At 50.2% G+C, this 23,187-nt stretch overlaps 2 protein-coding genes across 5 annotated transcripts in view; one reads left to right on the top strand and one right to left on the bottom strand.

Annotated features, from left to right (window-relative positions):
- Nucleotides 1-786: 786 nt before the first annotated feature.
- RPS9 (ribosomal protein S9) lies at nucleotides 787-3,979 on the bottom strand. Of its 2 annotated transcripts, XR_003941561.1 has the most exons (5): nucleotides 3,840-3,979; nucleotides 3,083-3,205; nucleotides 2,312-2,498; nucleotides 1,313-1,510; nucleotides 944-1,036 (listed from the first exon to the last, which is right to left on the bottom strand). XR_003941561.1 is itself a non-coding variant. In XM_030197897.1 (4 exons), the coding sequence occupies exons 1-4, from the start codon at nucleotides 3,934-3,936 to the stop codon at nucleotides 859-861; spliced, it is 585 nt and encodes a 194-aa protein (XP_030053757.1). In that variant the 5' UTR covers nucleotides 3,937-3,978; the 3' UTR covers nucleotides 787-858. The 2 variants fall into 2 exon arrangements, 1 of the variants encoding a protein (XP_030053757.1); XM_030197897.1 differs by lacking the exon at nucleotides 1,313-1,510 and having other exon boundaries at nucleotides 787-1,036; nucleotides 3,840-3,978.
- Nucleotides 3,980-4,800: 821 nt separating this feature from the next.
- MBOAT7 (membrane bound O-acyltransferase domain containing 7) overlaps nucleotides 4,801-23,187 on the top strand; it is a 31,410-nt gene continuing 13,023 nt past the window's right edge. Inside the window, exon 1 of one of the 3 annotated variants that reach the window (XM_030197895.1) lies at nucleotides 4,801-4,899. The gene's annotated coding sequence lies outside the window, so the exon portion shown is untranslated. Of the gene's footprint in view, nucleotides 5,029-23,187 lie in introns of all 3 variants that reach the window. The other 2 variants (XM_030197896.1, XM_030197894.1) reach the window with 2 other exon arrangements.

The raw sequence follows: 23,187 nt of genomic DNA, 5'->3' as shown, positions 1-23,187 counted from the left end.
CTCTGCGCCCAGGTTTTGAAAGCAAAAAGGAACTAAATTTTTTTTTTTTTTTTTGGTGTGTGGGAAGGGGGGGGGGGGGGTCATCGCACTAGCACCCCAGGGCTGGAAGGACACACACTGAAGGTACTTACTAGACAGAACTACTGCTGGGCTAGTCGTACTTGAAGACTGTGGCTCCACAGTAACAGTACTTGTCACCCCCCCCCCCCCCCCCGACAGCTGCCAAAGCCTAAATATTGACCAACCACTGACTGAGGCCCAGCAGATCTAAATCAAGCTGTTTATGGAAAGGGAAATGGGACTTGATATACCACCTTTCTGTGGTATTTTGCAACTACATTCAAAGCAGTTCACATATATACAGGTACTTATTTTGTACCTGGGGCAATGGAGGGTTAAGTGACTTGCCCACAGTCACAAAGAGCTGCAGTGGGAATTGAACTCAGTTCCCCAGGATCAAAGTCTACTGCACTAACCACTAGGCTACTCCTCCAGCGTAAAGCAGCAGTGTGAGGTCTATAGCAAGCTAGGAAGGGGCCCCATGGGATTCAGCAACACGAAAGCACCAGGGCCTAATGGAAGATCTGCTAAACTTGGGCTGACTCAGGCTGGGCCCATTCTAAGGGTATGATGAAGTGACTTCAGTCCAGCATCCGTAACTCCCAACACTTGTCAGTTAACTCAGAAACATGGAGGGAACTGGGTCTGATGAAGCAGATGCTGAGTTACACAAACACACCTGTCTCCAAATGTGAAGCCCCAATAAAAACAAGAGAAAGCCTGACATAACTCATTCCCAAAAATCTTTATTTTGTACATGTCTGCAAACCACAGCACCCTCCCATCCCCACATTGGGTTTAATCCTCCTCTTCCTCGTCTGCCCCGCCGGCACCTCCTTGCCCCTTCTTGGCATTCTTTCGCTTTACACGACCAGGCCGCCCACCGCCATAGGGTGAGCGAAGGGAGAAGTCGATGTGCTTCTGCGAATCCAGGCGCACGATGAAAGATGGAATGTTCACCACCTGCTTCCGGACACTACAGAGGAGAGAAGCAGGCTCAGAACAAGTAATGTAATGCCATCCTTACCCCCCCCCCCCCCCCCTTTAACATTCAATACAGCCCGAGATCAGACCTGCATCTCCTCATTCCAGCTTACTGATCCACATCAGCAGAGCGGAAAACCCATTCTGTCCTCCTGTCTCTTGTATCAAGTACCCAGACCCTTTTCCCAGGACACAAAAGAACCTTATTCCCTCCCTCCTTCCTCCCAGCAAGGAAAAAGGAATCATCGCTTAAAACAGTGTGAGTTACCTGTGCTACCCCTCGACTTTACACTGTGCAGGCCCAGTTTGCCCCTTCACAAGGTATACGGCAGGGCCGAATTGACCTTGTTGAACTTATTAACTCTGCGCTCACTAAGGTGGGGTTCGTCGGTCCAAGTGCTGCTGGTTCACAGATGAAGAGAGCCCTGCAAGGAGAGGGGGCCTCTTGGTTTCCCCATACCTTGGTCTAAGTAAAACACCAAAGGCAAAACTTTAGAACATCTAGGTGGGGAGCTTAGGTGAGCCAAGGAGTGGGGAGAAAGGAAGAATGCACAAGTTTAAAACTTCAGTCAACCTAGTGTAATCTACAGCCTATTTCTTAGGAGATCCGTAACACACTCGGAAGGGAGGGGTGAAGGCAAAAACTCTGCAAAGCCCTCTCCAATTGGATCCTGAACTTTCCTGCATCCTGTCTCCCCTTTGCCAGGCAAGGAGCAGGACTTGATAATGGCATGGTCATCCTTTGGTCTTCAGGAACTACTCTTAAATGAGATTCTCAAACAGAGCCTAACAGGGGTGAGCTTTTCAGGTTGAGAAAAAGTTCTGAGCCCTGCCAGTCCCAGTTAGCAGACTGCTAATAATAAAACCCATTATTCCCCAGTCTCCTCAAGCATACTCTCTCTTTTGATGACAACAGCAAGGCCCAAATCTTTCTTCACATTACCCGATTTCCTTTCTTAAACCCCTGCAAGACCTTTAGGCACAGAATCATTTGAACATCCTGCTCAATGCAGTAATGTCTAAGTAAATTTCTAAGGAGAGGTGGGGCTTGGGCTTACAGACTACACCACATATGAAAACAGGCCGCCTGTTTTTCTGAAGTGGTTATAAACCCAAGGGATGTCATGAACACACACAAGTTTGGTCCACAGTGCACTCTCCTGTGAGACTTTCCATGGACACAGTCTGCCCCCTTTCAAGGGCCCACGGGCAGCGCTTCTGGCACATGGTAACATGACACCAAGTATCATGTGGCATCGCTACTTACCGGATGTGCCGCTGACGGATCAGTACCCGAGCGTGGTGGATTGACTTGGCCAGACCCAGCTTAAAAACTTGGGTCTGCAGACGGCGCTCCAGGAAGTCCTCGATCTTCAGACCCAGAATGTAATCCAACTTCATCTTACCCTCATCTAGCACACCAATACGCACCAGCCTCCTCAGCAGGGCGTTACCTGGAGAGAGTAAAGAGCTTCAGGTGTAATGTGTGTTTCATTAAGTCAGCTCACTAGAAGAGTTGTAGGCTGTTCTGCATTTGTCTGTGAAGAGCAAAATTCGCTGTTCTTCTCGTTGCCCACTTGTAGGCCCCCCCTCTCAATGTGAGGTGTTATATACCAGGACTTTCACTTTAAAATTTGTAATTTACTGTGCTGTTATAAATCCAGGTACTTGACTGCTTTTTATTTTCTTGCCGAACTGTTTGACTTTGAAATAAAGGAGTTCACTACAAAAGAACACAGTAGTCATAACTCAAACATTAAATAACTATCTGGGGAGGCTGTATCTAAGCATCACACTAGATCATTAGACATGCTAACATAGGGACACTAGAAACCAGATTTTAAAGCAGCTATGAAATTATGCTCCCAGACCATTTCCACAATGCCACAAAAAGCTTAGTTATGTCTGAGGCAGTATGACAGAACGACTCATTGGATGTCTGGTATGCTAGTAAAATTCATACGCCAAACTATGCTTTAACTAAAACCAACCAAGAATAAATGTTTTTAAGCTCGCAGGTGACTGTTACAATGCCTACCTTCAAACAGACGCTTGGCATCCTTCTCATCCAGGGTCAAAAGTTCCCTGGCTGCCTTGCGAATCTTGGCCAGAGTGAACTTCACCCGCCACACCTCACGCTTGTTTCGCAGCCCATATTCTCCTGGAGACCAGAGAAATAAATGAAAGGAAAGAGAATTAGGTCAACACTACAATCGCAAAAAACTAGGAATAAAAGAAAATTAAAGCACTCACTCATAGAAACATAGAAAAATGCTAAGACCATATGGCCTATGACGCACTCTCCCTATCACTCCCTTAGAGAACTTACTTATACAAAGATCTCCTTAATTCAGATGTTTTCATCTCCACTGCTTATTACATAGCTTATATACCACCATTAACTAACTTCCACCAGGAGGCCATTCCACGAATTCACCACCCTTTCCATGATGATTTCCTCAGGTTACTTCTGAGTCTGAACCCTTTCAACTTCATCCTATACACCCTAAAAGAGCTAAAGGAAGCACCTGGTTGCAACATGTTTACTACAGTCGCAGGCAGGACCATGTCTCCTACAAAGCTGTAGATTTCTCTTACAACAGCAGGTCAGTCTGGTTCTCTGAGGATTCAAATCCACCTGATTTTTGTAGGTACCCATAAGGGGAAAAAAAGAACCCAAGCATGGTTCCATGCAGTGCCTCCACTATACAGGATATACAACACAGATACCCTTGGGTGAAGATGCTCACAAAAACTACAATAATGAATTACAACCCAACCCTGGGTGGACTCACCAATCAGCTTCAGCTCTTGGTCCAACCGAGACTTCTCAAAAGGCCGGCGTGGCGTGACATACGTCTTCCGGCACACCCAGCTCCGGGCCACAGGCATCCTGAGCTAAGGAAAACTAAATAGGGTTAAAAGGGATCAGTCATGTTTGGGGGTCACTAAAGTGCCCAAATAATCATGATCTTTTTCACTGCCTGTCATGGGGACAAGTGACATCATACATCTCACATGATATGCGGGGGGGGGGGGGGGGGGGGGGGAATCCTCTGGGTTGATCTGCATTAAGTACCCTAAGAAATCTTGGTTACATGTTAATCTTTAGTTTTCGTTTTATGATTTCCAGTAGATTCTTAACTGTATAGTTGGATTTTGTACTCTCTCATCCCCCTTTTTGCCATTTACCATACTGATTATTGCGCCAAAACATTTGCGTTTAACAATTCTGTGTTGACAAATTATTGTACCATGTATGTCTTCAATTTTATACTATGCACAAATAAAACAGTACACACAACGTGACATAACACGTGTTCAGAGTCTGGACCGACGAGTTCCGGGCAGTCGCGCGCTCCCTCACGCAGTGACGCCACTTCGCACGCCCCGAACTTAACCCCTCAAGCCGTTCCTCGTCCACTGAGCAGCACGCTCGCACACCAACATCACTCGCCCTGTCACAAACCACCACCAACGGCCCGCGAGCCCCTCACCCCTTCTTTTTGCTCAGTCAGCACATCATGGTTAACCTAATCCTCGAGCGCCAACTGAGACTGCGCGCGCACACGCAAAAGCCCCTCACCTCTCAACCGTACAGAAATAAAAAGGGAGGAACGACGTCCACAGGCTCTCTTATAGCCTTTCCTCGCCACACCCCCATCCCTTCAGCAGCCAATCCGGAGGGACAAGGGGAAGTCCCACTCTATATCCAGACCAATCAGCGCGAAGGCGCAAGGCACAGCACGCCACGCACAGCTTAGAGCTTAGTGATGACCGCAGACGCAGTGCACGTTTGTTCCTGACGTTGACAAGACGTGTTGCAGTGTCGTTGACTGACTGTCTTCACCTGAGGTCCGGTAGTGTTTAATTTTACTCTCTAGATCAAACGCGACCGGTCAGATATGTCCTTTTCAGGCAAACCAGAAACGAGTCAAACAGCTGGTTCGTAAAGTCTACCTGGCTCTGACGCCACTTCCGCTTGTAAGCACCTTTTCCTCGCTGCCCAGTGATTGGCTATTGGGGGGGGTCGGGTGGAATAGTATCATTCTGAACATGTGCTTTGCCTGTGGGAGCCGCACGGTCTGGTGCTTGGAGAGAAAGTAGTCTATTGATTCGATTCTTATTCTGATCTGAAAAAGCAAGGGTTTACAGTGGGAAGAAGTAACCCAGTAGTTAAAAGATAGATCTTGCTGCAGGGGTATCCAACTTTGGCCTTTTTGGTGGGATTTTCAGTAGAGAATGACACGGGGACAAAGTTTGTGTCCTTCCCTGCCCCATTCCCCCCCCCCCCCCGTCCCCTCTGTCCTCATCTGAGAAGCCTTTGAACACTTATGATTTTATATTTAAATCTTTTTATTAAAATATAAAAAGGAACAATATGCTGTGCAACTGTTGTGGATACATTACAAATTGAGAACAATAATAACAGTGAGCAGCTATAATAACCCTCCTTCCCACCACCACCCTCTACCCTTCCAACCCCAACAATAGGTGATTTGTACTACACCAAGGAATCCTAATTCACACTGTTAAAATGTCCAGGGGTATAAAATACAACCCGTTCTATATGCCCTAGAGGGGAAAAATATGCCCCATAAAGCACTGTTATGGTTTTTTAATCTGTGGATAAATAAGAAATCATCAACAATCTCAGGATTCAATCTAGCTCTCCTGTCTTCCACAGTCCTTCCTGCAATAGAACATGTCTTCTTAGAAGATGTGCTGGTAGCAGGATATACAGGATCTCCCATGCAAATTTTGCTACTTGTGGCCAGCATGTTTGCTTGTTTTTCCAAATATCTTTGTAGGCATCACTTAAAACACAAATAACAGTCTAGTTCATTAACAGTAGAAAATGACACGGGGACAAAGTTTGTCCCCTGTCCCCCGTGGGTTCTGTCCCCATCCCCGCGCTGTTGCCGTCCCCATCCCTGCGGTTACTGCGGTTCCCCGTCCCCGTGTCATTCTCTAGTTTTCAGGATCTCATGTGATTCATTGGAAAAATCCTAAAAACTCGATTAGGTTGCAAACCTCTTGGTGAATGTAGGAGCCATCAGCTGAGATCGCTCTTCTGGCTAACTCTAGGCCTAGTATCAAGCTTCACAAGGGGTCTCCAGCGCTTTGCACACTGTGTATCGATTTCACAGTAATGACCCTCAGGGGGAGGAATGCTGGCTTCGGCCTAACCCCTGGTAAGCCTTTCCTCAGCTGAGAGGTGCCCAGCTCTACCACCGGCTGCCTTTCAGGTGCTGTGGAGGACTTGCAGCTCATCTGCATATCCTTTACAGCCTTCTCTGGGGTGACTCCCAGGTCCACTCCGATCCGCTCTAGGGGCATTTTTCTCTTTACATCTATTTTTCTCCCAGTTACTACTTATGGCTCCAGTACACTTTTTCTTCTTGGCACTGTCCCTTCCTAATTTGTTTCTCCATCTTAAACCACTGTACACTGCAGGAACACACTGTCCACCATCTGTATTCATCATCTCACCATCTCTTTTTTCCTCTTCCATTTTCTCAGCTCTGAACCTTAAACATTTCCTTCCTTCCATTCATCCATCTCCTTTCTATCTGAGTACATCTCGCTGTCGTCGCACCTCTCCTACTCTTCTCCGTACTCTCTTACTCCTTCTCCTGCTCTCCGCTGGGGACATTAGTCCCAATCCTGGTCCTCCATATCAGCTCTCATCTTATTTGTGCAGGCCACACCGTGATATCTCCAATCTAATTTCTGTTCCTCTCCTCCCCCCTCCTTCCCGGCCTTTCTCTTGCGCTCTGTGGAATGCCTGCTCTGTCTGTAACAAACTTTCCCACATCCATGACCTCTTTATCTCTCGTACTCTCCATCTGCTTGCCCTAACTGAAACTTGGCTTTACCATGAAGACTCTGTTTCAGTTGTGGCCCTATGCCATGGAGGGGTTATCTTTTCTCCCATATTCCTCTCCCGGTTGGCCGCGGAGGTGGTGTTGGGCTACTACTTTCACTCTCCTGTAGATTTCAACCTCTTCTTCTACCTCAATCTCACTGTTTTTCTTCCTTCGAAGTCCACTCCATCCGTCTATTTGCTCCTCTGCCTCTCCGAGTAGCAGTCATTTATCGACCCCCTGATAAGTCCCTTTCTTCCTTTCTCACTGACTTTGATGCTTGGCTTTTCTTCTTTCTTGAACCTTCATCTCCTTCCCTCATTCTTGGGGATTTTAACATTCATGCTAATGATCCCTCTGACTCTTATGCTTCGCAGTTTCTTGCTTTAACATCCTCTTTTAATCTTCAACTATGCTCCGCTGCCCCCACTCACCAGAACGGCCACTGTCTTGATCTTATCCTCTCCTCAAATTGCTCACTCTCCAGTTTCTGTGCCTCAGCTCTTCCCCTCTCTGACCATCATCTGATAACTTTCACACTTAAACACCCTCCCCCCCCCCCAGTCCCGTCCAATCTTAAACAATACATTTAGGAATCTTTGGGCTATTGACCCTTCTACTCTGTCCTCCAATGTTTCAAATCTCTTCTGTACCACTATGTTATCCAAGTCCATCAATGAGGCTGTCTCTTCCTATAATACATAGAGGCATATTTTCAAAGCACTTAGCCTTCCAAAGTTCCATAGAAACCTATGGAACTTTGGAAGGCTAAGTGCTTTGAAAATATGCCTCATAGTAACATAGTAGATGACGGCAGAAAAGACCTGCACGGTCCATCCAGTCTGCCCAAGAAATGTGCCACTTTTTTGTGTATACCTTACCTTGATTTGTACCTGTCTTTTTCAGGGCACAGACCGTACAAGTCTGCCCAGCACTATCCCCGCCTCCCACCATCGGCTCTGGCACAGACCGTATAAGTCTGCCCAGCACTATCCCCGCCTCCCAACCACCAGCCCCGCCTCCCACTACTGGCTCTGTTATCCAGAACAGGATTCCTTTATGTTTATCCCACGCATGTTTGAATTCCGTTACCGTTTTCATCTCCACCACCTCCCGAGGGAGGGCATTCCGAGGATCCACCACTCTCTCCGTGAAAAATACACAGAGTCTGCTCTGCTCTGGATACTCTTGCTCCTCTCATTCCCCGTTCTGTAAAACGTACCAAACCCCAACCTTGGCTGACCTCTAGAATCCGCAACCTATGTTCCTGTGCCCGCTCTTCCGAACGCCTTTGGCTGAAATCCCGTGCCCATGCTGACTTCATACATTTCAAATTCTTGCTGACCGCCTTCCAGTCTGCTCTTTTACTTGCCAAACAGGACTATTACATCCAGTTGACAAATTCTCTTGGCTCAGACCCTCGTCGTCTGTTTGCCACATTGAACTCTCTCCTCAAAGTGCCTTCACCTCCAACCCCCCCTTCACTTTCCCCCCAGACTCTGGCTGAGTTCTTTCGTGATAAGGTTCACAAGATTAAACTTGAATTCTCAACCAGGTCACCTCCACCTCTCCTTCCCTTAGTCCATTCTCTCAACCCTCCAACCCCTGCCTCCTTTTCTGAAATCACTGAAGAGGAAACTACACATCTTCTTTCCTCCTCGAAACTAACTACCTGTTCCTCTGATCCTATTTCCACCCATCTACTTAACACTATTTCTCCTACTGTCATCCCTTTTATCTATCATATCCTCAATCTTTCACTGTCCACTGCGACTGTTCCTGATGCCTTCAAACATGCCGTAGTCACACCACTCCTTAAAAAACCATCATTGGACCCTATCTGTCCTTCCAGCTATTGCCCCATCTCCCTTTCCTATCCAAGATACTTGAACGTGCTGTTCACCGCCATTGCCTTGACTTTATTTTATTTACATTTGTACCCCGTGCTTTCCCACTCATGGCAGGCTCAATGCGGCTTACGTGGGGCAATGGAGTGTTCTTTCATCTCAAGCTATTCTTTGATCCACTTCAATCTGGCTTTCGCCCCCTTCATTCTACTGAAACAACGCTTGCTAAAGTCTCCAATGATCTGTTCCTAGCCAGATCCAAAGGTCTCTATTCTATCTGTCGCGGCTCTGATGTCACTCTTGTATAGGTGAGCTCTTGAGTTTTCCCGATCTCCCCAGACCAGGAAATAACCGAGCACCCCGAATCTTCACCCGCGGCGACCGCCGTTCACCGAGGGTTGAGCCCTCAGCTGCGGGCGGCCAGCAGGACTGCTGGAACCACGGGGGGCGGTCAACGGGCTTGAGGCACAAACACAGTCTTGGAAATGGCTAGCAGTCTTGGAGAACAAACACAGACTTGGAATAGCTAGCAGGGCGGCCAGCAGTCTTGGAGAACAAACACAGACGTGGAGATAGCTAGCAAGGCGGCCAGCAGTCTTGGAGAACAAACACAGACGTGGAGATAGCTAGCAGGACGGCTAGCAGTCTTGGAGAACAACACAGACGTGGAGATAGCTAGCAGGAAGGCTAGCAGTCTTGGAGAACAAACACAGACGTGGAGATAGCTAGCAGGAAGGCTAGCAGTCTTGGAGAACAAACACAGACTTGGAATAGCTAGCAGGGCGGCCAGCAGTCTTGGAGAACAAACACAGACGTGGAGATAGCTAGCAGGACGGCTAGCAGTCTTGGAGAACAACACAGACGTGGAGATAGCTAGCAGGAAGGCTAGCAGTCTTGGAGAACAACACAGACGTGGAGATAGCTAGCAGGAAGGCTAGCAGTCTTGGAGAACAAACACAGACGTGGGGATAGCTAGCAGGACGGCTAGCAGTCTTGGAGAACAAACACAGACGTGGAGATAGCTAGCAGGACGGCTAGCAGTCTTGGAGAACAACACAGACGTGGAGATAGCTAGCAGGACGGCTAGCAGTCTTGGAGAACAACACAGACGTGGAGATAGCTAGCAGGACGGCTAGCAGTCTTGGAGAACAACACAGACGTGGAGATAGCTAGCAGGAAGGCTAGCAGTCTTGGAGAACAAACACAGACTTGGAGTTCCCTTGGCAGGATGGCTTCAAACACGAAAACGGAAGCACTGGTTCTCCTCCGTGCTTCCGTTTAAATCCCCCGCTTGTCTTGGCTGAAGAACAGCTGGCGCCAATCCTCTCCGCCCCTGCCGGCAGCGGAGACCGGATTGGTCCCTTCGTCCGCTGGGCGGAGTTCCCAGGAGGATGCGCCAATCCGGCGCGGGTGGGCGGAGCCTCCTCGCTGGTCCTGCTGCAGCGAGGAGGACGCCGACGCCGGCGCCGCCATCTTGACCGGCGGATTTGCCTCTCCGAGGCCGGCGTTAGTTCCTCTGGATCGCCGGCCTCGGAGCAACTCGCGGTCGCGGCGATCCCCGTGGCAGCCTTCTCTCTTCGGCCCGCATTCTCCTGGTGCCTCTGTCTCCCGCTTCGACCCGCGGGATGCCAGGTAGGAACCCGGAACGGGACAGTATCCTCCCCGGAAGACCCCTTCCTCCGGGGCCCGGGCTTGGCTGGATATCGGGCATGGAAGGCTTTGACCAGTTCTGGAGCATGAACATTCGCCACGGGTTCCCAGGAATTATCTTCGGCGCCAAAAGCTTTCCAGGATAACAAATAATACAGTCTTCCCCGCCGCCACTTTGAGTCGAGAATCTCTCCTACCTCGTACTCTGGTTCAGGAGCCACCTGGAGATCCTTCTCCTGGGCTGGAAGCGGGTGCCACCTGGATTCCCGGAACCTCTTTAATAGCGAGATATGGAAGGCGTTATGTACTCGCAGGGTGGCGGGTAACCGCAATCGATATGTTACTGGCCCAATTCGTTCTTGGATCGCATAAGGTCCCGCGTATCGCTGTCCCAGTCTTCGGGAAGCTCCTCGGAGTCGCAGGTGTTTCGTGCTTAACCATACTTTCTGTCCTGGCTGGAGCACGGGGGCGGGCCGCCGATGACGGTCAGCAAAGAGTTTGTCCTTGGTCGCGGTTTTCTGTAATTGTTCCCTAGCCATCCTCCAGACCTTCTGCAGGTCGGCGACAGCTTGGTCCCCAGCCGACGTCATGGCGGGAGCCGGGAACGGCTCTGGGACCCGCGGATGTCGTCCATATACCAGGAAGAATGGGGACTGTCCTGAGGAGGAATGGTTACTTTGGTTATATGCGAACTCGGCCCATGAAAGTAGAGCAGCCCAGTTATCTTGTCGTCGGTTGACAAAGGCTCTTAAGAATCCCTTCAGGGTCTGATTTACCCTCTCAACCATGCCATTGGTTTGCGGATGGTAAGCGGAAGAAAAATGGTTCTCCACTCCCAAGGCCTTGCACAAGGTTCTCCAGAAGCGGGAGGTAAATTGAGGCCCTCGGTCACTGATGATCTTAGTGGGCAGTCCATGTAGTCGAAAAATGTGCTGAATGAAAGCTTGAGCTAGAGCGGCGGCCGTCGGAATGGTCGTGAAGGGAACAAAATGAGCCATTTTCGAGAATCGATCTATCACCACCCAAATCACCGTATGACCCTGGGACCGCGGTAAGTCCGTGATAAAGTCCATGGATATTTCCGCCCAGGGGCTGATCGGTATGGGCAAGGTTTGTAGGTCTCCCACGGGGGGGCCTCCTACTGGCTTGGTTCGGGCACATATCGGGCACGAGGTAACAAACTGGAGGATATCTCGTCTCATCTGTGGCCATCGATATTGTCTCGAGATGAATCGGAGCGTCTTGTGAAACCCGAAATGCCCGGCCCATCTAGACGAGTGTCCCCATTGCAGTACCTTCTTCCGATCCGCGGCCGCCACGAATCTCTGGACTTGGGCCACCTCCCCTGTGGCCACACTGAGACAAGTGGGATCTAACATAGGATGGGTCTCCGTAGTCTCTTCTGGTACCTCAAAGGCCCGAGAGAGCGCGTCTGCCGGGGTATTCTGGGCGGCTGCCCGGAACACTAGTTGAAAATGGAACCTAGCAAAGAATAATGACCACCGGGCCTGTCGGGGATTCAGCCGCTGGGCCTCTTGGAGGTATAGGAGGTTCTTATGATCCGTGATGACCGTGAACCGGTGTTCCGCTCCTTCCAGTAAATGTCTCCACTCTTGTAGTGCCAGTTTCAGGGCCAAGAGTTCTCTATCCCCCACCGTATAGTTCCGCTCGGCTGGAGAGAATTTACGTGAAAAGAAGGAGCACGGTTGACGCCGGCCCTCGGGGTTGATTTGAGAAATGACCGCTCCGGCTCCTAGAGCGGATGCGTCCACCTCTACCGTGAAGGGCTTCTCAGGATCAGGAGTCAGCAGGATAGACGCGGACTCAAAAGCCTCTTTGACTTGACGGAAAGCCGCTTGCGCCTCTGGCGGCCAATCCCTGACCCTTGCGTTCTTATGGGTGAGCGCCGTCAGCGGTGTTGTGAATACTGGGGAATAAATTGGCGATAATAATTGGCGAAGCCCAAGAATCGTTGCAAGGCCTTCAGGCCCTTCGGTTGAGGCCATTCTTGAATGGCTTGGAGCTTGTCTGGTTCCATCTGTAACCCTCCTGGAAGCAGGATATGCCCCAAAAATGGTAAGGATCGCTGATGGAAGACACATTTGCTCAGCTTCGCAAAAAGATGGGCTTGGCGTAGGCGGTGCAACACCGCACGTACATGGCCCGGATGCTCCCGGGGGTCCTTAGAGTAAACTAGGATGTCGTCTAGATATACAATCACCGTGGAATTGAGGAATTCTTCTAGTACACAATTGATCAGACGCTGAAACACCGCAGGGGCGTTGCAGAGACCGAATGGCATTACCCGATATTCGAAATGCCCCTCATGGGTATTGAAGGCCGTTTTCCATTCATCCCCTGACCGGATTCGTACTAGATTGTAGGCTCCCCGCAAATCTAGCTTCGTGAAGATCCGGGCGCCTTGCAGTCTATCCAAGAGCTCAGGAATGAGTGGCAGTGGGAACCGATCCTTCACGGTGATGGCATTTAATCCTCGATAGTCAATACAAGGTCTCAGGGTTCCATCCTTCTTGGCGACAAAAAAAAACCCCGCCCCGGCTGGGGATGTAGACGGCTGAATGAACCCCTTCCGTAGATTCTCGTGGATATAATCTCGCATAGCCTTGAATTCTCCTCGGGACAGTTTGTACAGTCGGCCCCGAGGGGGTACCATATCTGTCTTCAGATTAATAGCACAGTCAAAGGACCTATGCGGCGGTAATACCTCCGCCTCCTTGGGACTAAACACATCGGCAAAGTCTCTATAATCCATAGGCAGGGAGCCCCCTTTACTTGGTTCTTCCCCGGGCAACGTATTTAACGCCGGACAGCTGTCAGCCCGATCCTTACAACAGGTCTCTTGACAGGAGTTGCCCCAAGCTTGAATCTTCCCTCTGGTCCAGTCGATAACTGGATTGTGGCATCGTAACCATGGCAATCCCAGAACCACCGGATGGATGGTCCGGGATAATACTAAAAATTCAGCCTCCTCCCGATGGTCCTCCCCCACCTGCAATCCCAAGATCGGAGTACTCTCAGTGACTGGCTGAGGAAGGGTAGTTCCCTGAATGGAGGTTATCCGCAGTATGGGTCTCCGGGGGAGCGTGGGCCAGCCCATTTGCTGGAGCAGTTCGAGCCCAATAAAATTACCCCCGGAACCCGAGTCCACCAGGGCCCGGGTCTGAACCGTGGCCTCCTGCCACCGCAAGGTCACTGGTACGATGAGCAAGGTGTCATGTAGGGGAGCGGAGTGCCCCAAGAAACCTCCCCTCAGGGTGCCTTGGGGAGCGCATTTCCCGGCCGAATAGAACAAGTCCGGAGGAAATGCCCAGCCTGTCCACAATAGAAGCACAGTCCCTTAGCCTGTCGTTGCTGTCTCTCGGCGGGAGTCAACCGTTGCCGGCCTATTACCATGGGCTCCTCTCCGGGCTCCGAAGTGTCCCGACTCGCCTGGCGAGGAGACGACCCTTTGCTCGCCTTGGGGGACCCTCGGACCCACTTCTGCCGCTCCATCCGGGCTCTGGCTCGCTCCTGGAATCGGGTGTCCACCCGGATACAGAGTGAGATGAGGGCATCCAATGATCCGGGAACCTCCCGTCCCGCTAATTCATCCTTGATTCGTTCTTGTAATCCCTCCATAAAAATGGCCATCAGGGACTCCGGATTCCAACGCAGTTCTGCGGCCACGGTACGAAACCGGATGGCATAGTCGGCCACTGTACCTTCTCCCTGATGAATCCGAAGCAGCTCCGATGCCACAGAGGAAGGTCTCCCCGGAATATCAAACACCATCCGGAACCGGCGCTGAAATTCGCTATAGTCCTCCAAAATGGGATCCTGTTGTTCGTCCAGAGGGACCACCCAGTCCCGGGCCTTTCCTACACAAAGGCCCATAATGTAGCCTACCTTACTTTGATCCGAAGCAAAGGCCTCCGGTTGCATCCGGAAGGCCAGATTACACTGGTGAAGGAACCCTCGACAACCTGCCGGGTTCCCATCGTATCGTGCCGGCTCAGGGAACCGAGGTCCCACGCGGAACCCTCCCATACGGGGAGCTGCTGCGGCCCCTTGGCCCGCAGCGGCCTGGTTCTGTACCTGAAGCGTGGAAAGTTGAGAACATACATTCTGGAGAGCCCCAGACAGGGCATTAAGCTGTTCCTGTTGCTGCTGGAGCACCTTGGCCAGGTCCCGTAGATCGGGTTGCGTCGGCGAGCTCATGGCTTCCGTTTTCTGTCGCGGCTCTGATGTCACTCTTGTATAGGTGAGCTCTTGAGTTTTCCCGATCTCCCCAGACCAGGAAATAACCGAGCACCCCGAATCTTCACCCGCGGCGACCGCCGTTCACCGAGGGTTGAGCCCTCAGCTGCGGGCGGCCAGCAGGACTGCTGGAACCACGGGGGGCGGTCAACGGGCTTGAGGCACAAACACAGTCTTGGAAATGGCTAGCAGTCTTGGAGAACAAACACAGACTTGGAATAGCTAGCAGGGCGGCCAGCAGTCTTGGAGAACAAACACAGACGTGGAGATAGCTAGCAGGACGGCTAGCAGTCTTGGAGAACAACACAGACGTGGAGATAGCTAGCAGGAAGGCTAGCAGTCTTGGAGAACAACACAGACGTGGAGATAGCTAGCAGGAAGGCTAGCAGTCTTGGAGAACAAACACAGACGTGGGGATAGCTAGCAGGACGGCTAGCAGTCTTGGAGAACAACACAGACGTGGAGATAGCTAGCAGGAAGGCTAGCAGTCTTGGAGAACAAACACAGACGTGGGGATAGCTAGCAGGACGGCTAGCAGTCTTGGAGAACAACACAGACGTGGAGATAGCTAGCAGGAAGGCTAGCAGTCTTGGAGAACAACACAGACGTGGAGATAGCTAGCAGGAAGGCTAGCAGTCTTGGAGAACAAACACAGACTTGGAGTTCCCTTGGCAGGATGGCTTCAAACACGAAAACGGAAGCACTGGTTCTCCTCCGTGCTTCCGTTTAAATCCCCCGCTTGTCTTGGCTGAAGAACAGCTGGCGCCAATCCTCTCCGCCCCTGCCGGCAGCGGAGACCGGATTGGTCCCTTCGTCCGCTGGGCGGAGTTCCCAGGAGGATGCGCCAATCCGGCGCGGGTGGGCGGAGCCTCCTCGCTGGTCCTGCTGCAGCGAGGAGGACGCCGACGCCGGCGCCGCCATCTTGACCGGCGGATTTGCCTCTCCAAGGCCGGCGTTAGTTCCTCTGGATCGCCGGCCTCGGAGCAACTCGCGGTCGCGGCGATCCCCGTGGCAGCCTTCTCTCTTCGGCCCGCATTCTCCTGGTGCCTCCGTCTCCCGCTTCGACCCGCGGGATGCCAGGTAGGAACCCGGAACGGGACACTATCCTCATCCTTCTCGATCTATCTGCTGCTTTTGACACTGTTGATCACAGCCTACTCCTTGATACGCTGTCCTCACTTGGATTTCAGGGCTCTGTTCCTTCCTGGTTTTCTTCTTATCTTTCCCAGCGTACCTTTAGTGTATACTCTAGTGGATCCTCTTCTACATCTATCCCACTGTCAGTTGGTGTACCTCAGGGATCTGTCCTGGGACCTCTTCTCTTCTCTCCATCTATACTTCTTCCCTTGGTACTCTGATCTCATCCCATGGTTTTCAGTATCATCTTTACGCTGATGACTCCCAGATCTACCTCTCCACATCAGAAATCTCAGCTGAAATCCAGGCCAAAGTAACAGCCTGCCTGTCTGACATTGCTGCCTGGATGTCTCAGCGCCATCTGAAACTAAATATGACCAAGACTGAGCTTCTTATCTTTCCCCCTAAACCAACCTCTCCTCCTCCTCCATTCTCTATTTCTGTGGATAACACTCTCATCCTTCCTGTCTCATCAGCTCGTAACCTTGGGGGTCATCTTCGACTCCTCCCTCTCCTTCTCTGCACATGAATATGTGCAGTCTATTGAATGCTAAAACCTGTCGTTTTAATATCTATAATATCAGCAAAATTTGCCCTTTCCTTTTGGAGCACACTACCAGAAACCTCATCCACGCTCTTATCACCTCTCGCTTAGACTATTGCAACTTGCTTCTCACAGGTCTCCCACTTAGCCATCTCCCATCTCTCTTCTCTTCAATCTGTTCAAAATTCTGCTGCACGACTAATATTCCGCCAGGGTCGTTATGCTCATATTAGCCCTCTCCTCAAGTCACTTCACTGGCTTCCTATCCGTTTCCGCATACAGTTCAAACTCCTCTTGTTGACCTACAGTGGGGGAAATAAGTATTTGATCCCTTGCTGATTTTGTAAGTTTGCCCACTGACAAAGACATGAGCAGCCCATAATTGAAGGGTAGGTTATTGGTAACAGTGAGAGATAGCACATCACAAATTAAATCCGGAAAATCACATTGTGGAAAGTATATGAATTTATTTGCATTCTGCAGAGGGAAATAAGTATTTGATCCCTCTGGCAAACAAGACCTAATACTTGGTGGCAAAACCCTTGTTGGCAAGCACAGCGGTCAGACGTCTTCTGTAGTTGATGATGAGGTTTACACACATGTCAGGAGGAATTTTGGTCCACTCCTCTTTGCAGATCATCTCTAAATCATTAAGATTTCTGGGCTGTCGCTTGGCAACTCGCAGCTTCAGCTCCCTCCATAAGTTTTCAATGGGATTAAGGTCTGGTGACTGGCTAGGCCACTCCATGACCCTAATGTGCTTCTTCCTGAGCCACTCCTTTGTTGCCTTGGCTGTATGTTTTGGGTCATTGTCGTGCTGGAAGACCCAGCCACGACCCATTTTTAAGGCCCTGGCGGAGGGAAGGAGGTTGTCACTCAGAATTGTACGGTACATGGCCCCATCCATTCTCCCATTGATGCGGTGAAGTAGTCCTGTGCCCTTAGCAGAGAAACACCCCCAAAACATAACATTTCCGCCTCCATGCTTGACAGTGGGGACGGTGTTCTTTGGGTCATAGACAGCATTTCTCTTCCTCCAAACACGGCGAGTTGAGTTCATGCCAAAGAGCTCAATTTTTGTCTCATCTGACCACAGCACCTTCTCCCAATCACTCTCGGCATCATCCAGGTGTTCACTGGCAAACTTCAGACGGGCCGTCACATGTGCCTTCCGGAGCAGGGGGACCTTGCGGGCACTGCAGGATTGCAATCCGTTATGTCGTAATGTGTTACCAATGGTTTTCGTGGTGACAGTGGTCCCAGCTGCCTTGAGATCATTGACAAGTTCCCCCCTTGTAGTTGTAGGCTGATTTCTAACCTTCCTCATGATCAAGGATACCCCACGAGGTGAGATTTTGCGTGGAGCCCCAGATCTTTGTCGATTGACAGTCATTTTGTACTTCTTCCATTTTCTTACTATGGCACCAACAGTTGTCTCCTTCTCGCCCAGCGTCTTACTGATGGTTTTGTAGCCCATTCCAGCCTTGTGCAGGTGTATGATTTTGTCCCTGACATCCTTAGACAGCTCCTTGCTCTTGGCCATTTTGTAGAGGTTAGAGTCTGACTGATTCACTGAGTCTGTGGACAGGTGTCTTTCATACAGGTGACCATTGCCGACAGCTGTCTGTCATGCAGGTAACCAGTTGATTTGGAGCATCTACCTGGTCTGTAGGGGCCAGATCTCTTACTGGTTGGTGGGGGATCAAATACTTATTTCCCTCTGCAGAATGCAAATAAATTCATATACTTTCCACAATGTGATTTTCCGGATTTAATTTGTGATGTGCTATCTCTCACTGTTACCAATAACCTACCCTTCAATTATGGGCTGCTCATGTCTTTGTCAGTGGGCAAACTTACAAAATCAGCAAGGGATCAAATACTTATTTCCCCCACTGTATAAGTGCATTCACTCTGCAGCTCCTCAGTACCTCTCCACTCTCATCTCTCCCTACATTCCTCCCCGGGAACTCCATTCTCTGGGTAAATCTCTCTTATCTGCACCCTTCTCCTCCACTGCTAACTCCAGACTCCGTTCCTTTTATCTTGCTGCACCATATGCCTGGAATAGATTTCCTGAGCCGGTACGTCAAGCTCCATCTCTGGCCGTCTTCAAATCTAAGCTAAATGACCACCTTTTTGATGCTGCTTTTAACTGCTAACCCTTATTCACTTGTTCAGAACCCTTATTTTATCATCCTCACTTTAATATTCCCTTATCTCTTGTTTGTCCTGTTTGTCCTAATTAGATTGTAAGCTCTGTCGAGCAGGGACTGTCTCTTCATGTTCAGGTGTACAGCGCTGCGTACGTCTAGTAGCGCTATAGAAATGATAAGTAGTAGTAGTTTTCGTTATGCACCAGAGATACTGCTTTTCAGCTTGATACTAGGCTTAAAGTTATATTTGCAACCCCTGAGGCAGGTTGCTGTGTCCACTGAAACACAGCCAGTTTCGATACTTAACGCAGATGTTAAAATACTGGCAAAGGTTCTGGCAAACCGCTTGGGGAAGGTGCTCCCTAGTTTAATTCACCCGGTGGGCTTTGTAGCCGGACGTCAGGCCATGGATAACATTCGGAGGACGGTAGATCTTATATACGCAGCTCAGACAAAAGCCAGACCAGTGGTACTGCTGGGATTAGACGCAGAAAAGGTGTTTGACCGGGTCCGCTGGGGATATTTGGATAAGGTAATGCATAGAGCAGGCATTGGTCAGCAATACAGAACCTGGATTCAGGCACTGTACTCCTTGCCGAAAGCCTGCGTTAGAATAAATGGAGGAAATTCTGAGGCATTCACACTGGGGCGGGGAACACGACAGGGGTGCCCGTTGTCTCCTTTACTGTTCGCCTTGGCGATGGAACCCCTGGCAGAAGCGATTAGAGAAAATGATGATATTACGGGAGTCAGGGTGGGAGAGCGGGAATATAAAATTGCACTATTTGCAGATGACGTTCTCCTGTCCTTAACAAACCCATTAGTCTCTCTTCCCAACCTAATGAAGGTGATAGAGGAGTATGCACAGGTATCTGGTTACAAACTCAATGCCAGTAAATCCATGGGCCTGGCAGTAGGGGTCCTGCCGAGCTTAATGGACACACTGAAGTCATCCTTCTCTTTTAAGTGGGAGGGGAGTGAATTGAGTTATCTTGGGGTGAGGATTCTTGGCCAATTGTCTGAGCTATTTGCGGTCAATTACCCGGCACTCAAGCGGGAGGTGCAGAGAGATCTAGACCGATGGCAGTCCATGGGCCTATCCTGGTTCGGGAGGATAGCGGCGATCAAAATGAATATTTTGCCTCGTTTTTTGTACCTGTTTCAGGTCCTCCCCTTGCGGTAGCCTAGAGCCTTTTTCTCGGGTCTGCAAGACATGTTGATCCGTTTTGTATGGAACCAGAGAAGACCGTGGCTCCCTCGGGCCCTTTTATATAAGAGTAGACACGCAGGAGGGTTGGGGGTGCCCAATCTGGTACTATTGCGCAGCGCAGGCAAGGGCAGCGGTAGATTGGTTTAGAAAGGATGACCACAAGCTGTGGGTGGACATTGAACAAGCCTTAGTGGGTTCCCGGAAGTTAGGACATTTAATGTGGCTGGAGGGTAAGCATAGAGGGAGGGTGGACAGGTTTCCGCCTACAGGCCACCTTCTACTACTGGGATTCCATGTTCCTGGAGAGGCAGCCACCGGTGTCTGGACTGGCCCCGATAGTGGATAATCCCTTGTTTGAGCCTGGTATAGGAAATACTATCTTTTGTAGGTAGGCAGACTCAGGATTAGACATGCTTGGACAGCTGCATGTGGGAGTAACCATCATATCTTTTGAGACGCTGGTGGCTGACTTTGGGCTTCGGTCCGGAGATCGATATGCCTACCTACAACTTCTGCATTTTTTGAAAGGGCAAAAGTATATTAGATGCCTGAGAAGGGAGGAGGTGTGTGTAGATTTGAGGGGCACGAGAGGAATGATATCTTCTTTGTACTCCTACCTAGTGACATGTTCAAAACCGTCCCTTTTACATAGAACAAGGTGGGAGCAAGAGTTACAGTTTACGCTCTCGGAGACCAGCTGGGTGACTTTGGAAAAGGGGTTGTTGAGATCCTCCCTATCAGTGGCCATGCAAGAGAATGCTATAAAGGTTTTTTATAGATGGTACTTGACACCAGTCAGATTACACCACATGTTTGCTCGGACATCAAAGCGGTGTTGGCGGAACTGTAGGGGAGAGGGAACTATGGGACACATTTGGTGGTTGTGTCCTAAAGCGCGGGCTTATTGGAGAGGGGTGCGGTCAAGGATTCAGGCGTGGGTGGGTAGACCTGTGCAATGGCATCCTTTGATCTTTTTGCTGGGGAAGCGCCCAGAGGGCATTACGTCCGATCAGTGGCTTTTGGCGAGGAACTCCTTACAGGCGGCTAGAGTGCATTTGGCCAGAAACTAGAAAACTTCACAGGTACCCTCAATGGCGGGGTGGCTCACTAAAGTGCGCTATATCTGTGAGATGGAGAGATTGACTGATGTGAAAAGGAAAATCCTGCCTAAATGGAAAAGGGTGTGGGAACCCTTTTTAACAAAATGCTCTGGATAATACCTGTATTTAATGTCATGGGAAGGGAAGACGGGGGTGGGGGGGAGGAGAAGTTTGGACTTACATAACAAAAAAAGTGACAAAAAATGTTGAAGTATAATAGGTAAATGTTTTAGCATTCGTCTAGGTTGGAGTGATTTGTAGTTAGTTACTCACTGTCAGATCTATAGGGTATGAAGAATATTGTGCTGTACTGAACTGAGTACGTACTGTATTGTTTACGAATCTACTATAATAAAACTCACCCTCAACGTTCTGAGGACACTGACGTCAGTGAAGCCAAGCTCTGACTTCCTTCAAAAAGGTTCGAAGGTTCGTGGTGGTGAAGCCACCAAAATCGCTCCGGGCCCCGCCCTCAAGGGCGGAGCAATGGCAGAACAACGAAGGGGTTGGCAGGGAGGAAGGCAGGGGGGAAATCGCTCCGGGCCCCGCCCTCGAGGGCGGAGCAATGGCAGAACAACGAAGGGGTTGGCAGGGAGGGAGGCAGGGAGGTGGGAAATCGCTCTGGGCCCCGCCTTCGCATCAAACATCATGACGTTGGGGGCGGAGCAATGCCAGAACAACGAAGGGGTTTGCCAGGGAGGGAGGGGGGTGTTGGCGACGAAAACCTTGCTAGCGCCCGTTTCATTTGCTCTGAAACGGGCTTCTTTTACTAGTTGCTTAATAAAGACTTCCATAAATCATGGGCGTAGACTGGGGGGGGGGCGAGCCCCCCAAACGACGACGACTGGTGCCAGTAGTAAAAGAAACAAGCAGGCATGCTCGTCTCTGTCCGCTTCACTTCCCTGCCCTCTCTGCGTCCCGCCCGAAAGGAAATTACATCAGAGGAAGGCGGGACGCAGACAGAGAGGGCAGGGAAGCAAAGCGGACAGAGACGAGCGTGTCTATCTACCCCCTCTCTTCCTCCCTCCCTCCGGGCTCCGGTGCAGCAGTCTTCAGCCTTTCTGTGCTCCTGGCAGTGGTAGCGACATATACACGCTGCCTTCGGCTCTGCCCCGAAGCCTTCTCTTCAAGTTCCTGTTCCCGCATAGGTGGGAACAGGAACTTGAAGAGAAGGCTTCCGGGACAGAGCCGAAGGCAGCGTGTATACGTCGCTACCGCTGCCATGAGCACAGAAAGGCTGAAGACTGCTGTGCCGGAGGGAGGGAGGAAGAGGGGGGTAAACGGAGTCACGATCGCCGTTTGGGGGGGGGGGGGGCTTGCACGATCCTGGACCTCGTGGGGGGTGGGGGGAGGCAGAGGGAAGATGGATGGGACCGGGAGGGGTGGGGAGCAGAGGGAAGGAGCAGGAGATGGGACTGGGAGAGGAGGTGAGCAGAGGGAAGGAGCAGGAGATGGATGCGACTGGGAGGGTGGGGAGCAGAGGGAAGGAGCAGGAGATGGATGGGACTGGTAGAGGAGGTGAGCAGAGAGAAGGAGCAGGAGATGGATGCGATTGGGAGGGTGGGGAGCAGAGGGAAGGAGCAGGAGATGGATGGGACTGGGAGAGGAGGTGAGCAGAGAGAAGGAGCAGGAGATGGATGGGACTGGGAGGGGTGGGGAGCAGAGGGAAGGAGCAGGAGATGGATGGGACTGGGAGAGGAGGTGAGCAGAGGGAAGGAGCAGGAGATGGATGGGACTGGAAGGGGTGGGGAGCAGAGGGAAGGAGCAGGAGATGGATGGGACTGGGAGAGGAGGTGAGCAGAGAGAAGGAGCAGGAGATGGATGGGACTGGGAGGGGTGAGCAGAGGGAAGCCTACTGGAAAGAAGACACTGCATAAAACAGAAGACACTGGGACCAAAGCGAATAGAAAAACTAAATGATCAGACAACAAAGGTAGAAAAAAGTATTTTATTCAGAATTTATTAACTGGAATATGTCAGCTTTTTAAAATGAAAATACTCTAAATATCAAATATAGGGAAAATCCAAAACCCGTAAACTTATAATTCTAAAATCAACAAATGGTTTGGAAAACACGATATGTAGATCTTGATTTTGGATCTTAAAGTTAAGAGTGGTGACACACCTTTTTTTCATATCGTGTTTTCCAAACCATTTGTTGATTTTAGAATTATAAGCTTTTTAAAATGTGCATCTGGGATATTTTGCATGTAAATTTCAATTTTTCTGGTATTGCTGCATGCTGAGTCTGACTTCTTGAGTTAATTTTCCAGTTCAGTATTTTGCCTTCATATTTTTTGATTTCTAGTTCCTTGTGTCATGTCTGTTGTGTCATGTGTTTTTCATGTGTGATCAAGGTGCAGTATTCTGCTAGC

This window comes from Microcaecilia unicolor, chromosome 3, assembly GCF_901765095.1.
Source record: "Microcaecilia unicolor chromosome 3, aMicUni1.1, whole genome shotgun sequence".
Taxonomy (NCBI): Eukaryota; Metazoa; Chordata; class Amphibia; order Gymnophiona; family Siphonopidae; genus Microcaecilia; species Microcaecilia unicolor.
The sequence above is the reverse complement of the archived record's forward strand: the minus strand, read 5'-3'. Positions and strand labels throughout refer to the sequence as shown.